This window comes from Babylonia areolata, chromosome 26 (genome assembly GCF_041734735.1).
Source record: "Babylonia areolata isolate BAREFJ2019XMU chromosome 26, ASM4173473v1, whole genome shotgun sequence".
NCBI lineage: Eukaryota > Metazoa > Mollusca > Gastropoda > Neogastropoda > Buccinidae > Babylonia > Babylonia areolata.
The window spans coordinates 39,133,071-39,147,277 of NC_134901.1; the positions used below are offsets into that span (position 1 = coordinate 39,133,071).

The window sequence follows — 14,207 nt, forward strand, 5'->3', positions numbered from 1 at the left end:
CATTCTTTACCGTATTCAATATACTATCCGGCGAAGCTTGGTTTAAATAATCTTTGATTGTTCAACAGTATACATGATTACAATGCAAACAATGACAAGAGAGCATCATCAAGCTTAAAGCTTACACTGTGCTAAAAACGTTGCACTTCAATTTTAACATGACGGCTGGTGAACCATGTTATCAATTGTATCAGATAACATTCATGAGCAGTAAGTAATGAAATAATGAAATAAAACAAATAAACAAATAAATACATAATACAATAGTAAAATAATGCTAATATCAATATTAACATGAGATTAAATTTATAGTCACTAGTGGAATTGGCCTGATAGAAGAGAAACACGAAGGGGAAAAAAAAAGAGATGTAGAATGGTGGGTAGGGTGGTGGGGGAGGGGGAGCTAAGGGGAGAGGAGAAATTTCGACAGATCATTGGCCAATCCATTCAACTTTGAATATTTGGTCAGTCAAATACATCCAACACATATTTTACGAACAGAATCGTGTTGCACAATACTTTATGGATTTAATTTCTTTTTAAATCGGCGAAGCTACTCTTTCTTGAACCATGGGTTCAGTTTTCTCTTAAATGTTTGATTATAATTATGTGGTTGTTTTATGGTGCGCTAGATTTCCTTTGTTTTACCACTTCTGCTTTTGGAAGGGTATTTTAGGCCTGACCTTTACGAACACGGAACACTTGTAATCTGACTGGATATTTCAAAACGGTTACCACATTAATAAAATGATTGGACATTTCAGAATGGTCATCACCCACACAGACACGGTGGCGCGCACGCACATACACGCACAATCACACACACACACACACACACTCTCTCTCTCTCTCTCTCTCTCTCTCTCTCTCTCCACCGTCATTAACGTCACACACTCCCCCACCCCCACCACCACCACCCTGCACCATTCTCACTCCACCCCCACCCAACCCCCAGCCCCCTCTTTCACACACACACACACACCTCAAACTTTCTCCGGTGCGCAAAACAAACAGTTTCTTCTTGTTACCGGATTTCATCGTCAAGGAAACATCACAAAAGCAACAAATAACAGCGGACGTCACGGCGACGTCACAATTAATTGTTAAGGGCCCTATTGTCTGAGGGGCAGCCAGTTTTCAGCAAGAGGTCGGACCGGTAGTTACGCAAGCAATGATTTTTGCCCGCCTAGAGAGAGTGTAGTAGCAGCAGCGCCCTGTTGAAAATGTACTGGGGAGGGGGGGGAGGTAACTGCCCCCTCCTCCCAAATTGAAGCAGCAAATAGGCTGCCGCCTGGGTCAATAGGCAGGCGTTGACAAGTTGATGCAGCAGGAGGGTTCACCGGACCACGTGTTTATTCCCAAACCTCGATCACGCTCCCGCCCTGTCCACAAGTGTTTTGGCCGGCATTGTCGGGCTTGATTAGTTTGTTCGCCTGATTATTCCGGGCTGCGTTGTCTGGAGGTGTGCTTGGACACAGACAGGGTGTGTAGGTGGACTCCGCCACATCGGCTTGTTGACTCTGTTGACCGCGCGTGTGTCAGCTTGGACAATGAAGAGGTCCTGTCGCGAGAAACAACGGGCGGAGCTTGAAAAAGTGATTCCGTGGTTTGGGGGGCAAAGTATATTATATATAGGGCGTTCGTTCGTTCGTTGTTGGTCCTGTGGTCAGCCGCGCCATTTTCCATCATGTTCATGTTTGAGTTATTGCCCCCTAAGGTCGTTCACTTTTCGGGGATCCCGGTGATGAATGTCTGGGCATGCTTCTGTTGAGCACGCATCCAGCTTTCCAAACATTGTTAGTGGCACGAGGGACAGAGTTGCTTCAACAGAGCTCGGTGATTATATTAGGCTTCGTTCCATTTCTGAGGAGGCCAACACAGGTAGGCTATCTTGCACGTTGGTTTATGGGAGGTGTCTAAACAACATCCATGACCAGGAGGGAAGCCAAATAAACGAATGGATGACAAATAAACGAATGGATGATGTGATTTATGGTCTCCTCCCCCCTGCTCTCCCCACCCGTCTCCCCTCCGTCTACGTCTATATTCCTGACCAAGGAAATGAGGTTTTGAACCTCGTAATTTTGTTGTTGCAAAAGAAAACAACGGAAACTCATTTATATCGCAGAATCAGAGCATTAAGTTTCAAATTCATCCTCCTTCCGCGTTCCCTGGCCACGCTAGATTTTCAGTCCGGTCAGGACATTGTAGTCCGCGGTCCATCGCAGGGACCCCGCCGGTCTCCACAGTTTCTCCTGGAGTTCCACAGGGCTGGGCCATGCCTGGCGTCTCAGAGCGGCGAAGGTGGGGCAGGACTGCAGGATATGGGAGGGGGTCTGTGGGCCTGGGAGAGGAGCTGACAGTGTCTAGTTCGCAGTCTGAAGATTGTGACCTGTGCCGCTCTGTCCAGCTCATGGATGCCGTCTTTTTCGTCTTCCGGCCCGACGTCCAGACGTTGGCGCCATGCTTTCCTGAAGCTGTCTCTCAGTATCGTTTTTACCTCGCTGTAGGACACTGGGTCGGCTTGCTGCTCTAATTTGCTGCCTGCCTTGGATAGGCGGTCCGCCTTTTCATTGCCCCCAATGCCACAGTGGGATGGGATCCACTGCAGCACCACAGCAGTTCTCTGTTTGAGGAGATTCAGTTCTTGCCTGATGTCTCTTAAGATCTCCTCTCCTCCTGGCGCCTGGAGACTCTGCAGGATAGACTTGCAGTCAGTCAGGAACACTGTGTTGGTGGGTAGTGTGTCTTCCTGGCTGAAAGTCTGGGCTGCGAGTAGCAGAGCACAGGCCTCAGCACGGAAGTTGGTGGACAGGGTGCCTATAGCCACTGACTTTCTGGTGGTTTTGCCGTCAAGGAATCTAATATACACCCCACTTCCTGCGTTCTTCACTGCCTCTTCAGCAGACCCATCTGTGTATGCTCTTGTCCAGGTTCCGCACAGAGGAACTGTTCACACATTCCTCCAGGTCTGTCGATTGTGTGTTAAAGCCCGCGCCTCTGTAAATGGGTTTTCCCGTTCGTTCTGCGATGTCAGTCATAGCTTTTTTTTTTCTTCTTCTTCCCCCCCCCCCCCCCCCCTCTCCTCCTCCGTCTCCCTCCCTGAACAGTTCTTTGTGGGGTTGTTTTAGCAAGGCCACTGGATCTTGGTCCGTGTCCATACAAGCCTCGTTTTTTTCCACTGGTATGAATATGAATCGTGAAAATATTAGGCATAAATAGTGAAAAAACTCATTCTGTAACAGACAACGTTGTAGTTTTTTTTGTTTTTTTGTAATTGTTTCATTAGCAATTTAACGGACTCCTCCACCCAACACCCCACCACTCCACTGTTAGCTTCCTTTTTTCTTCCTCACTAGGCCCCACCCTACCCCCAACCCCCACCCACTCTGGTGTCTGTCCCCTCACCCACTCTCTAATCCACTAATACAGTGCATGTACTCTCAAGAACGAATGCTACGTGTTCTAAATCACTTTGCAGTGATTAATAGACAATAAACCACTCAGAAGAATAAGATGAATATGATAAATGTTAATAGACAATGCAATGTCCACAAAGAGATCAACATAATCATTTCTATACATCAATCACAGAAATGATGGGATCGAAATCTGTCAGTTTCATAAAGAAACAGGGCCAGAACCAGGTACTTATTTAAGATGAAGCAGATGCTGCAATCTGAGTCTGCATGAAGCATAATTTTGCTTCCATGCGAGAGAAGGGCAGGGGGGGGTGTATGTGGAAGGGGGAGTGGGCGGGGGTGTATGTGGAAGGGGGAGGGGGGGCACGGAGGGGGGGGGGGAGTACAAATTTGTTTTATGAGGGAAGTGGAATAAGCATGCATGCTTCTTTCCATCCAACCCTCCAGGCAAAAATAAATAGAATACAAATGATGGGGGGAAATTTAATGATAAAAAAAATATATATATATATAATGACTTTTTTTTTTTTTTTTTTAAAGCAGATACACGCACACCATACTTATGTATGTACACATACACCGCATGCACAAAATTAAGAGAAAAACAACACTCACTCATACAGACAGACGTACAATGGCAAGAGAGAAAGAGAGGAGTGTTTGCTGGAGAAAAGGGAATCATGAGAAGAGAATGAGTGTAGTAAGAATGGTGAAGGCAGGTTGAGAGAAAGAACACAAGTGACACCAATGACCTCAATTCCTTTGTATTTATTAAGTTTATAGTTTCACACAATGACACTCGCTAAATGAAGCAATCCAACCTCTCGTGCAGTTACAATGACACCCTCCATGAATACACAAAAACTATCAACTTCGTCTTGGTCTTTTTTCTTTCTAACCAGCTAATATGAAGAGTGAAAGGAAAATGGTTTTGATCTGGACGAAGAAAATCAAGTAAATAAAATACGTGAATGAGTAATCTTTTCTTTTTTTTAAGAAAGCCAAAATAAAGAAAATAAATGAATAAAAATTTAAAGAGACAATTTACTGTCATGTCTTTGCATTTTTAGTCTTTTTTGGTTTCATTTTGTTTGTTTCCTTTTTAAGACACTTTACTCAGATTTCCTCTTGTCCACCCAGATGAATGGGGTACCTTGGTCAAGAAAAAAAATAGCGGAAGAAGAGGATTGGGCCCTGCCCACCCCTATGCTCTCTGGACACAGTGGAAATGGAATTCCCTGCCCCTCCCAAAAGGCGATGTGACCTTGAACCTTGCCTGGAGTCAGCTGATGAGGATTTTAGGAGGCAGAGCAGCAGAGGGTGATTGGAACAGACAGTGCAGCAGGTCAGTGACTTCCTCTTTGTCAGAACACATCTTTTGTTTACATGCTGTCAAAGCAGTTACCCTTTTTTTTCTTTTTTTTTTTTCTGTTTCTTTTCTCCATTGTTGATCAGTGGTATTGCTTTTTAGGTAGCTTCAAAAACAACAACAACAACAACAACAAAAAATCCCACCATTAATAGACTATTCTTTTGTAACTATTCTGTTTTCAGCAGTGCTAAAATGCATCGATAAAATATTCTGCAAGAAAAGCATTTAGAAATTTGGTTAAAACAAACATCACCACATAATTTTAATTTTTCACTGCAAAATAAAACATTTTCAACCACAGAGTAAGTCAACATTCATGTTTTTTTTTTGTTTGTTTTTTTTAAATCACTACAAATGTTTGACAATACTGTAACAGACCCAAATTTAAAAAGTAAACACAAAGCAGCAAAAAAAAAAAAAAAAAAATCTCTGCGTTCATGATTTTAAACAATGGTTTGACAACGCTGTAGTAACTGATCCAAATTAAATGCAACACAAAATCAGCAAAAAAAAAAGAATGGCTTTCAAATTCAGCAGGACCTGAGTAGCAGCCTATTCACCACTAAATGACTAGCTATAATGTTCCCAGAAGTATCAAATTGTTTACCACCAAAGCCTTGTGTAGTCACTCTCAACCTCCAGAAACAGGTTGTTTACCAAACACAAAAGTGAAGGGGCTTTTACCAGGACTGCAGAACCATACTGCAATTCTGGCAAGTTCACGGGGGGGCATGTGTCACTGACACAGAATGACAGTCTCTACAAAAAAAAAAAAAAAATGCTGATGTTGCTGACGAAGATGAGATAAAATGAGGAGAGAGGCCCACCACCAACACATGCATTCGAGGCGAGCCAGGTGCTCAAGGCCTCTGGCACTAGAGAAGCTTCTGGTGGATAGCCCTGTGCTTTGGAACATTGGGCACTTTTCAAAACCTCAGTTTGGCATCTTATTAAGCCGTTTGCTATCAACGTTTCTGAATAAGGTTTATTAGGAAGACAACTGTTTCGTTCATGGGAAGAAGGAAAATCCTGCTTTAAAGGAGAAAACATAACCATGGGAGGGGGCTGGGGATATTCTACAACAAACTGTTAAACTGTTTCAAGTACAGAAAGTATCATGGTACACATATGTCTCTTCTAACAAAAGGGGAACCAAAAAAAAAAGTGGATGCAATGAAAGAAAACTGAGCTGCACCACTTGTTAGAAGCGTAAACTCCCAATAAAGTGACCAAGGCCTCCCAAGAAACACACACATACATTAATGGAATGGAATTAATGGATGGATGTATACATACATACACTTCTTAATACAAACACTTGTCAATCTTCAAGTAAACTCCACTTTCTGTTGTCTCTCTAGCACAAATAATCAAATGACCATATGCAAATAATACTCATGAATTACCAAAAAATAAATAAAAGTACTAGCAAACCAGCATATGAAATAAATCATACTAATCGAGAATGTACATCACAGTTCGCACTGATCAAATATGCATCATGTGTTAAACAAATGGAATACATGAATAAAAGAGCACACAATCAAATGTTACGAGAACACCTTGTACACAGAAATGTATTCACAAACTACACGCAGAAATACATTTTCCTTGAATCTTCTGCAGAAAGTAGGTCAGAGTACATTGTACATCACACAGTGTACAGGTCTTTTCACACATTCACACGAGATCCCTGTTTACTGTAGATTGTCACACAAACATTTTGTACTTTGTCTGCCCACCACCCTCCAAGCCTTCCCCCCCCCCCCCCCCCCAACTCCCCTCCCCTCTGTTACTTTAGTGACCACAATGCTGACATAAATGCAACTGGTTAGCAAGCAAGCAAAGGTGGGAAACCAAAAAAAACCAAAAAAAAACGATCACATACAACCACTAAAAGGAATTCTTCGCAATGGGGTGCTGGAACAGCTTAGCTGTTAGTGTGTGAGTTGAAAAAGAGCAAAACAAAGTATTAATGTCTAACAGCATACAACAACAGAGTGATTAAGCATATATGCATTAGAAGCTTCACTGCCTTCATGAAAAACTCCATATCAAATTTCACACATACACATAAAATCAAATCGAGCTTTGAACATAAAAAAAGCAAAACATATGAGTCAACAGAATTTAAATATAAATAAAACTGGGCAAAAAAATTAAAGACATCGGTCAAACAACATCAGCAGCAACAAAGAGGGACACATTTCTAATGCAACACAAATTGGCAATAAAAAGTGTTTCCTGTCAATCACAGATCTTGAAATACCAAATGGTAGAAATGTTTCCTTTAAAAAATCAAAACAAAACAAGACCAACACAAAAATGGTTAAAATATTTCTTTAAAAATAAAAGACAGCTTTTTACATTTATTTCCCCATGAATCTAATAGCATCATTTTGTATATATTTAAAAAAAATGAACATTCTGTATTGAAAACTAAACAACAAAAGTATTTGTAACAAATATCAACAAATCAGTATTAATGATGATTAGCTGTATTTCTTCTTCTGCCCATAAAATACACATGAAAGAAATCGGGTGGTTTTTGTTGTTTTTTTAAAATAAAGTCAACCCAGCATTTCAAAGGAGAAGTTATGACCATGCTCAGTACAGAACCTCTCCTATCCGTCTTATGCACTTTGTAGAAATAACTTACCCTAGGCTATTTGCTAGATTTCCATGAAAAGCCCGAGGAGGAATGAAATTCAGTGGGTGTGGAAAAAAAAAAAAATCTAGTTCACTCGTTACTTTTCATAAAACTGAGAACCCAATTTTATCATTCCAAATCCTGGGTAAAGTATTTAGTAAAAACTACAAACCGGTGAAACATTTTTTCCTGAAATATTCTTTTAAAATGATGAAAATAACAGATAAAATATCCCCATTATCCAAAATCCCTTTGGGGAAAAAAAAAAGAAAAAAAAGAACACTGCAGCAAAAATGTTAACAAGGAATAAAACACCCACATAACTTGTAGATATAATTAACAAAAGCTAGTACCCACTATATAAAATAGACTGCTGCTTTATTTCAGTCACAGGTTTTGTTATCAGTATATGAATCGTATTCAAAAAGGAAGGGGGGTGGGGTTTACCAGCAGTTTCTGCACATGAGGTAAAGGTGATTGTAAGCATTCTGCTATGCAAGTGAGCAAATAAACACTGTGCAGAAGAAAAGTAAACATCACAATAAAAGGTAACTTGTACAAAAAGTAAAAAAAAAAAATTTAAAAAAAAAAAAAGACACCAAAATGATCGCTCTAAAATGTAACCTGTATAAAACGTAAAATAAACACTCAAAAAATGTTTTTTTCTTCTTTCTTTATCCTAAATCAGCTGTTGCCCATCATGAAGCAATGAATCATCACCCTTCCATCTCATCCTGCCAAAAAAAAAAATTAAGTCCCTCGAAAAAGATGCTTGTCAATTGTTCAGCCATTGGAAGCTCAAGGTGAGATTCAATCATACTTTACAGCACAAAATTCACTGTTTCAGCAATTATTTTTTTTTTACAAACAACAAAACCAAACAACACACAGAAATGAATATTATGAAACAAAGTTTGTTATAAACAATGAAGAAATATGCATCAATAAGCAAGGTTATTTGGGGAAGGGGCTCTTTTCCATTTTTTTTTTTTTTCTTTTGTAACAACAGATAAAGAACTCCTCATATCTCAGTTTCATTATACAGCTCCAGAATAATATTTCACTCTTCTCTGAGACCACATAATGGAAGTCCTGGTGATGTGTCATAGCTGTGTCCACAGTGTATCTCTTTCTAAACAGGAACAATTTGTTTTTGACTGGACTTGTTGGTTGAGTAAAGCTTTGTTTTGCTTTGTAAGTTGGTTGAGAAAAGCTCTGTCTTTTAAAAATAATCATACTATATACTGGCAGCAGAAATGACCAAAGTCAGTAATCTAGTTTTGAAGTGGACAATTAAGATTTCTTGTTACTGTCGTGTTCCAGCACCAGAGAAGGCAGGAAGGCCTGTACATCAGCACCTGTCCACCATCCCAGTGTGCTCAGGTATGCCCCTTCAGGACTGGACTTGCCAGCCACATAGGGGCACATGGCCAGAAGACAGCACACATCAGGTTGATAGTCTTCAAATGAAAGACTGGATTTTCTTCCTTGCCTCCTGCTTCTCCAGCAGCCACAGCGGGTTTTGACGACCCTCTGAATATTTATGTGGATAACATCTGGACTACTCATCACTTGTTTCCTAATCAACAATGAACCATCCATCCATCCCCATGGAAGGACTTCATATCTGGCCCACTTATAACTTGTTTCCTAATCACATTCATGTCTGTAACAGTAAACAATTCATCCCCACCTCGGGAACTCACAAAAACAGCTGGTTGATATGCATTGGGAAGCCAACAATATCCAGCATAGGTCTGTCCTGGTCCAAAGCAAATTTCCAAACAAAACCAGTTTTTGTAAGTACAGCTGGACAACACTCCAAAAAAGACACCCCAATGGAAGTCAACACTGTTGTTGTTCCTACCCACCCACCCCTTTTTCAGCAGATACAGCTATATTGTATGGGTATGAGGAAAAAAAATTCATTTTTAACATTCTGAAACAGACCAGTCAAAAATCTAAAATTCATCATGTTTATCAAGATCAAACATGTTTCTGGACTGGAACTTCCTCATAAATGGTTGTCCAAAAGAAATATTTCAATGTGTGGTTCCGAGTATTTTGCTGCAAAAGTTAATGTATTCCTCATTCAGGAGAACACAAGGTGGCATGAATATTTTGGAGCAAATAATCTGCCATTACAATGAGCATGATGTCTTCATTACTCCTTACACATAAAAACAATCGACAGTCAGAGCTGAGCATGTCCTATCGTTATGTCAACTTGTTATATGTCATTTACTGATTCTGTTGGGTTATAGTTCTCTCTTCTTAATCAATGGACATGCGTACAATTTTTTTTTCTCCTACCCCTCTCCCAACTCAACTAAAAACAAGCAAACAATCAAAAACAAAAGCTGACTGTGCAAGCGCATTTGATTTTTAAATTTGATGCTAAGAAGCATAAATGCCATGTGTCACTCTCTCACTCACTCTCACACACACTGTCACTCACTCTCACACACACACACACACTCACTCTCACACACACTAACACACACACTCTCACACACTCTCTCTCTCTCACACACACACTCTCTCACACACACACTCTCACACTCACTCACTCTCTCACACACTCTCTCTCACACTCTCTCTCACACACTCACTGTCACTCACTCTCTCACACACACACAGTCACTCACACACTCCTCACACACACACACAGTCACTCACACACTCTCACACACTCTCTCACACACACACACTCTCACTCACTCACACTCACACTCTCTCACTCACCTCTCTCTCTCTCTCTCACTCTCACTCTCACACACACTCTCACACACACACACACTCTCCCTCACACACTCACACACACTCTCACACACTCACACTCACTCACACACACACACTCTCACTCACACTCACTCTCACCACACACACTCACTCACTCTCTCACACTCTCTCTCTCACTCACACACACACACACTCCACACTCACACTCTCTCACTCACACACACACACACACACACTCTCACTCTCTCTCACCACACTCTCTCCTCACACACACTCTCACACACATCTCCTCACACACTCCACACCTCTCACACACCACTCACCACACACACACCTCTACACACACATCACTCACACTCACTCACACACACACACTTCACTCACCCCACACACTCTCACACTCACTCACTCACACACTTCACTCACCACACTCTCACACTCTCCTCACACACACCTCCTCCACACAACTCCTCTCACAACACTCTCTCACACTCCACTCTCACCACTCTCACACTCCACATCTCTCACCACACACTCTCACTCCACACTCACTACACTCCTCACACCACACCTCACTCTCTACACTCTCACTCTCCTCACCACCTCTCCTCACACATCCATCACACCACCTCTTCCACTACTCACTCATCTCACACACACTCTCTACACTCCTCCACACACACTCTCATCACACTCTCACCACTACTCACCACACTCTCTCTCCACTCTACACACTCACTCACTCTCACACTCTCTCTCACTCACTCACACACACCACTCTCACTCTTCACACACACTCTCTCTCTCACCTCACTCACACTCACTCTCACTCACTCACTCACACTCTACACACTCACTCACTCTCTCACACACCTCTCTCACTCACACCACTACACTCTTCACCCATCACTCCACTCTCACACTCACACCTCACTCACACCTCTCACACACACACACACACTCTCACCCACACCAACACAACTCCCAACACACTCTCCACCCCACACTTCACTCACTCTCCACCACTCACTCCCTCCACTCACACACATCACTCTCACACACCTCTCCTCACTCTCTCACACCACTACTCCACTCACCTCACTCTCACACTCACACACTCACTCACATCACACACCACTCACTCACTCACACACTCTCTCTCACACACTCACTCTCACTCACCACACCACTCTACACACTCTCACATCTCTACACACACACTCTCCACATCTCTCACACCTACACACTCTCTCTCACACACTCACACACACTCTCTCTCACACACACACTCACTCACTCTCTCACACACACACTCACACTCTCTCTCACACTCACTCAGTCACTCACACACTCTCTCACACTCTCTCACACACACTCTCTCTCACTCTCACTCACTCACTCACTCTCACTCACTCTCTCACACACACTCTCACACACACACTCTCTCTCTCTCTCTCTCTCTCTCACACACACACTCTCACACTCACACACACACACTCTCTCACACTCACACTCGCACACACTCTCTCACTCTCTCTCACACTCACTCTCTCTCTCACACTCACTCTCTCTCTCACACACACACTCACACACACTCTCTCTCACACACTCTCACACACACACACACACACTCACTCTCTCACACACTCTCTCTCTCACACTTACACTCACTCTCACACACAGTCACTCACTCTCACTCTCACACACAGTCACTCACTCACTCTCTCTCACTCACTCTCTCTCTCACACTCCTCTCTCACACACACTCACTCTCACACATCACTCTCTCACACTCTCCACACTCATCACACACACACACTCACACTCTCACTCTCTCCACACACTACTCACCTCACCACTACTCTCTCACACACTCCTCACTCTCTCCACACACACTCCTCTCTCACACTCTCTCTCACCACTCACTCTCATCCTCACTCTCACCAGTCACTCACTCTCACTCTCTCACACACAGTCCTCACTCTCACCCTCTCACACACAGTCACTCACTCTCTCTTACACACACAACACACACACTCACTCTCACACACACACACACACTCTCTCCTCACACTCACTCACCACACTCTCTCTACACTCACTCTCTCTCACACTCATCATCACTCTCTCTCTCACTCACACAGTCTCACTCACACTCACTCTCTCACACTCTCTCACACACACTCCTCTCTCACACACCACCACACACACACTCTCACTCACTCTCACACACACTCTCTCCCTCTCACTCTCACTCACTCTCTCACACACACACACACACACTCTCTCTCTCACTCACTCTCTCTCACTCTCACTCACTCACACACACACACGCCCACCTTTGTAATGTCTGCACAGCCTCATGAACAAATGATTTAAAATGAAATATACCTGACACATACAAGCAAAAAAAAAATGAAACATACCTTTCGAAACGTGGGCAGAGGGGGGATGGGGGGAGTTTTACAATGAAACCTTTCCCCACGTCTCAGACATTTGTTTTTAACTACTTTCACCGCCAAGTTTCTGTGTGAAAAGCAACTCTCTATCTCAGTGCTAAATATTTTAGATACAATGCTCTGTCTGTGGCTTCTTCTTCTGCGTTCACTCGTATGCACACGAGTGGGCTTTTATGTGTATGACCATTCCTACCCCGCCATGTAGGCAGCCACACTCCGTTTTCAGGGGTGTGCATGCTGGGTATGTTCTTGTTTCCATAACCCACCGAACGCCGACATGGATTACAGGATCTTTAACGTGTGTATTTGATCTTCTGCTTGCATATACACACGAAAGGGGTTCAGGCACTAGCAGGTCTCCACATATGCTGACCTGGAAGATTGTAAAAATCTCCGGGACCCTCAGATTGACAGTCCAACGCTTTAACCACTCCGCTATTGCGCCCGTCGTCTGTGGCTTCGATTCATGTTAAAACAACACAGACTTGTTCACTTCAAAACCTGGTCAGAGGGCAAAGGTAAGTCGTTGTATATGCGGGGAGACTGGCTGCAGCTGTCAAGCTTTTTTACAATGTAAAAAAAAAAAAAAAAAAATGGTCTTGTTAACATGACCCCTTGATGTCTTATTTATTTATTATTATTTTATTATCATTACTACTACCCTTTTTTATATATCATAATTATTTATTTATTTATTTATCTATGTAAGCTTATCTATTAATTATTCACCTTTTTTTTTTCTTTCTCTCAAGGCCTGACTAAGCGCGTTGGGTTACGCTGCTGGTCAGGCATCTGCTTGGCAGATGTGGTGTAGCGTATATCGATTTGTCCGAACGCAGTGACGCCTCCTTGAGCTACTGAAACTGTCGACTAAGTCACCTGTGGCGGTGCACCGTCTAGTCAACTCAAGTCTGTTATGGCAGTGAAAGTTAGGAAGAAACATACCTCTATGACCCCCCCCCCCCCCCCCCCCATCCCAATCAAAAAAAAAAAAAAATCAAAACGCCACAAGTTTTCAAAAGCCAGTTGAAACTGGGCCTGGTTTCAGCACTAAACTTCCTTCTTTTTCTGCAATGTCCAGGGGAGGAGAGAAGAAATGAGAACAACAATACATACACATGTGAGGACAAACACCGGCATGAGAACACACACCCTTGGTCCCAAAATGACACGGGAGGGGGGGGAGACAGAGTGCCCATGTCGCACTCAAGACATCGGCCATCCAGGCAGTGAAGGCACAGGGAGCATCTGTGTACTGCACCCTCTCTCTCTCCTGGGGGACCAAAAAAACCGAACAAATCCTGCATACATTGAAACGCAACAAAACATGCACACCAAAAAAAAAAAAACCTACCAAAACCCCTATATACAATATACTGGAACAACACAACAAAATGTGCAAAAACAAAACAAAAAACCCTACATACAACAGACTGCAGGAACGTACACACACACAAAAAAAACAACCAATGTGCTGCATGGTATTGTTTATCACTCAGCGGGCGCAATAGCCGAGTGGTTAAATCGTTGGACTGTCAATCTGAGGGTCCTGGGTTCGAATC

The 14,207-nt window shown here is 42.7% G+C and overlaps 2 protein-coding genes across 4 annotated transcripts in view; both read right to left on the reverse strand.

The window, feature by feature from the left end:
- Window positions 1–2,180: 2,180 nt before the first annotated feature.
- Window positions 2,181–5,710, reverse strand: LOC143300311 (ribonuclease H-like). The gene is made up of 3 exons (XM_076613909.1): window positions 5,629–5,710; window positions 2,501–2,949; window positions 2,181–2,255 (listed from the first exon to the last, which is right to left on the reverse strand). Exons 1-3 carry the CDS (start codon window positions 5,708–5,710, stop codon window positions 2,181–2,183), a joined length of 606 nt encoding a protein of 201 aa, XP_076470024.1.
- Window positions 4,176–14,207, reverse strand: part of LOC143300152 (GDP-mannose 4,6 dehydratase-like) — a 49,408-nt gene continuing 39,376 nt past the window's right edge. Inside the window, exon 12 of one of the 3 annotated variants that reach the window (XM_076613692.1) lies at window positions 4,176–8,178. In XM_076613692.1, coding sequence (XP_076469807.1) covers window position 8,178 — 1 coding nt within the window. In that variant the 3' untranslated portion in view covers window positions 4,176–8,177. Of the gene's footprint in view, window positions 8,179–13,633; window positions 13,919–14,207 lie in introns of those variants that run through there. The other 2 variants (XM_076613691.1, XM_076613690.1) reach the window with 2 other exon arrangements.

Excerpts from the sequence above, each read along its gene's own strand:
- LOC143300311 (XM_076613909.1), bottom strand. The coding sequence starts at position 5,710 with ATGTTCCAAAGCACAGGGCTATCCACCAGAAGCTTCTCTAGTGCCAGA. Across the intron at positions 2,950-5,628 it reads GGCTCGCCTCGAATGCATGT|TTCCTCTGTGCGGAACCTGG; the intron begins GTTGGTGGTGGG and ends ATGTGTGAACAG. Across the intron at positions 2,256-2,500 it reads ACCCAGTGTCCTACAGCGAG|GAGAAACTGTGGAGACCGGC; the intron begins GTAAAAACGATA and ends GTGGAACTCCAG.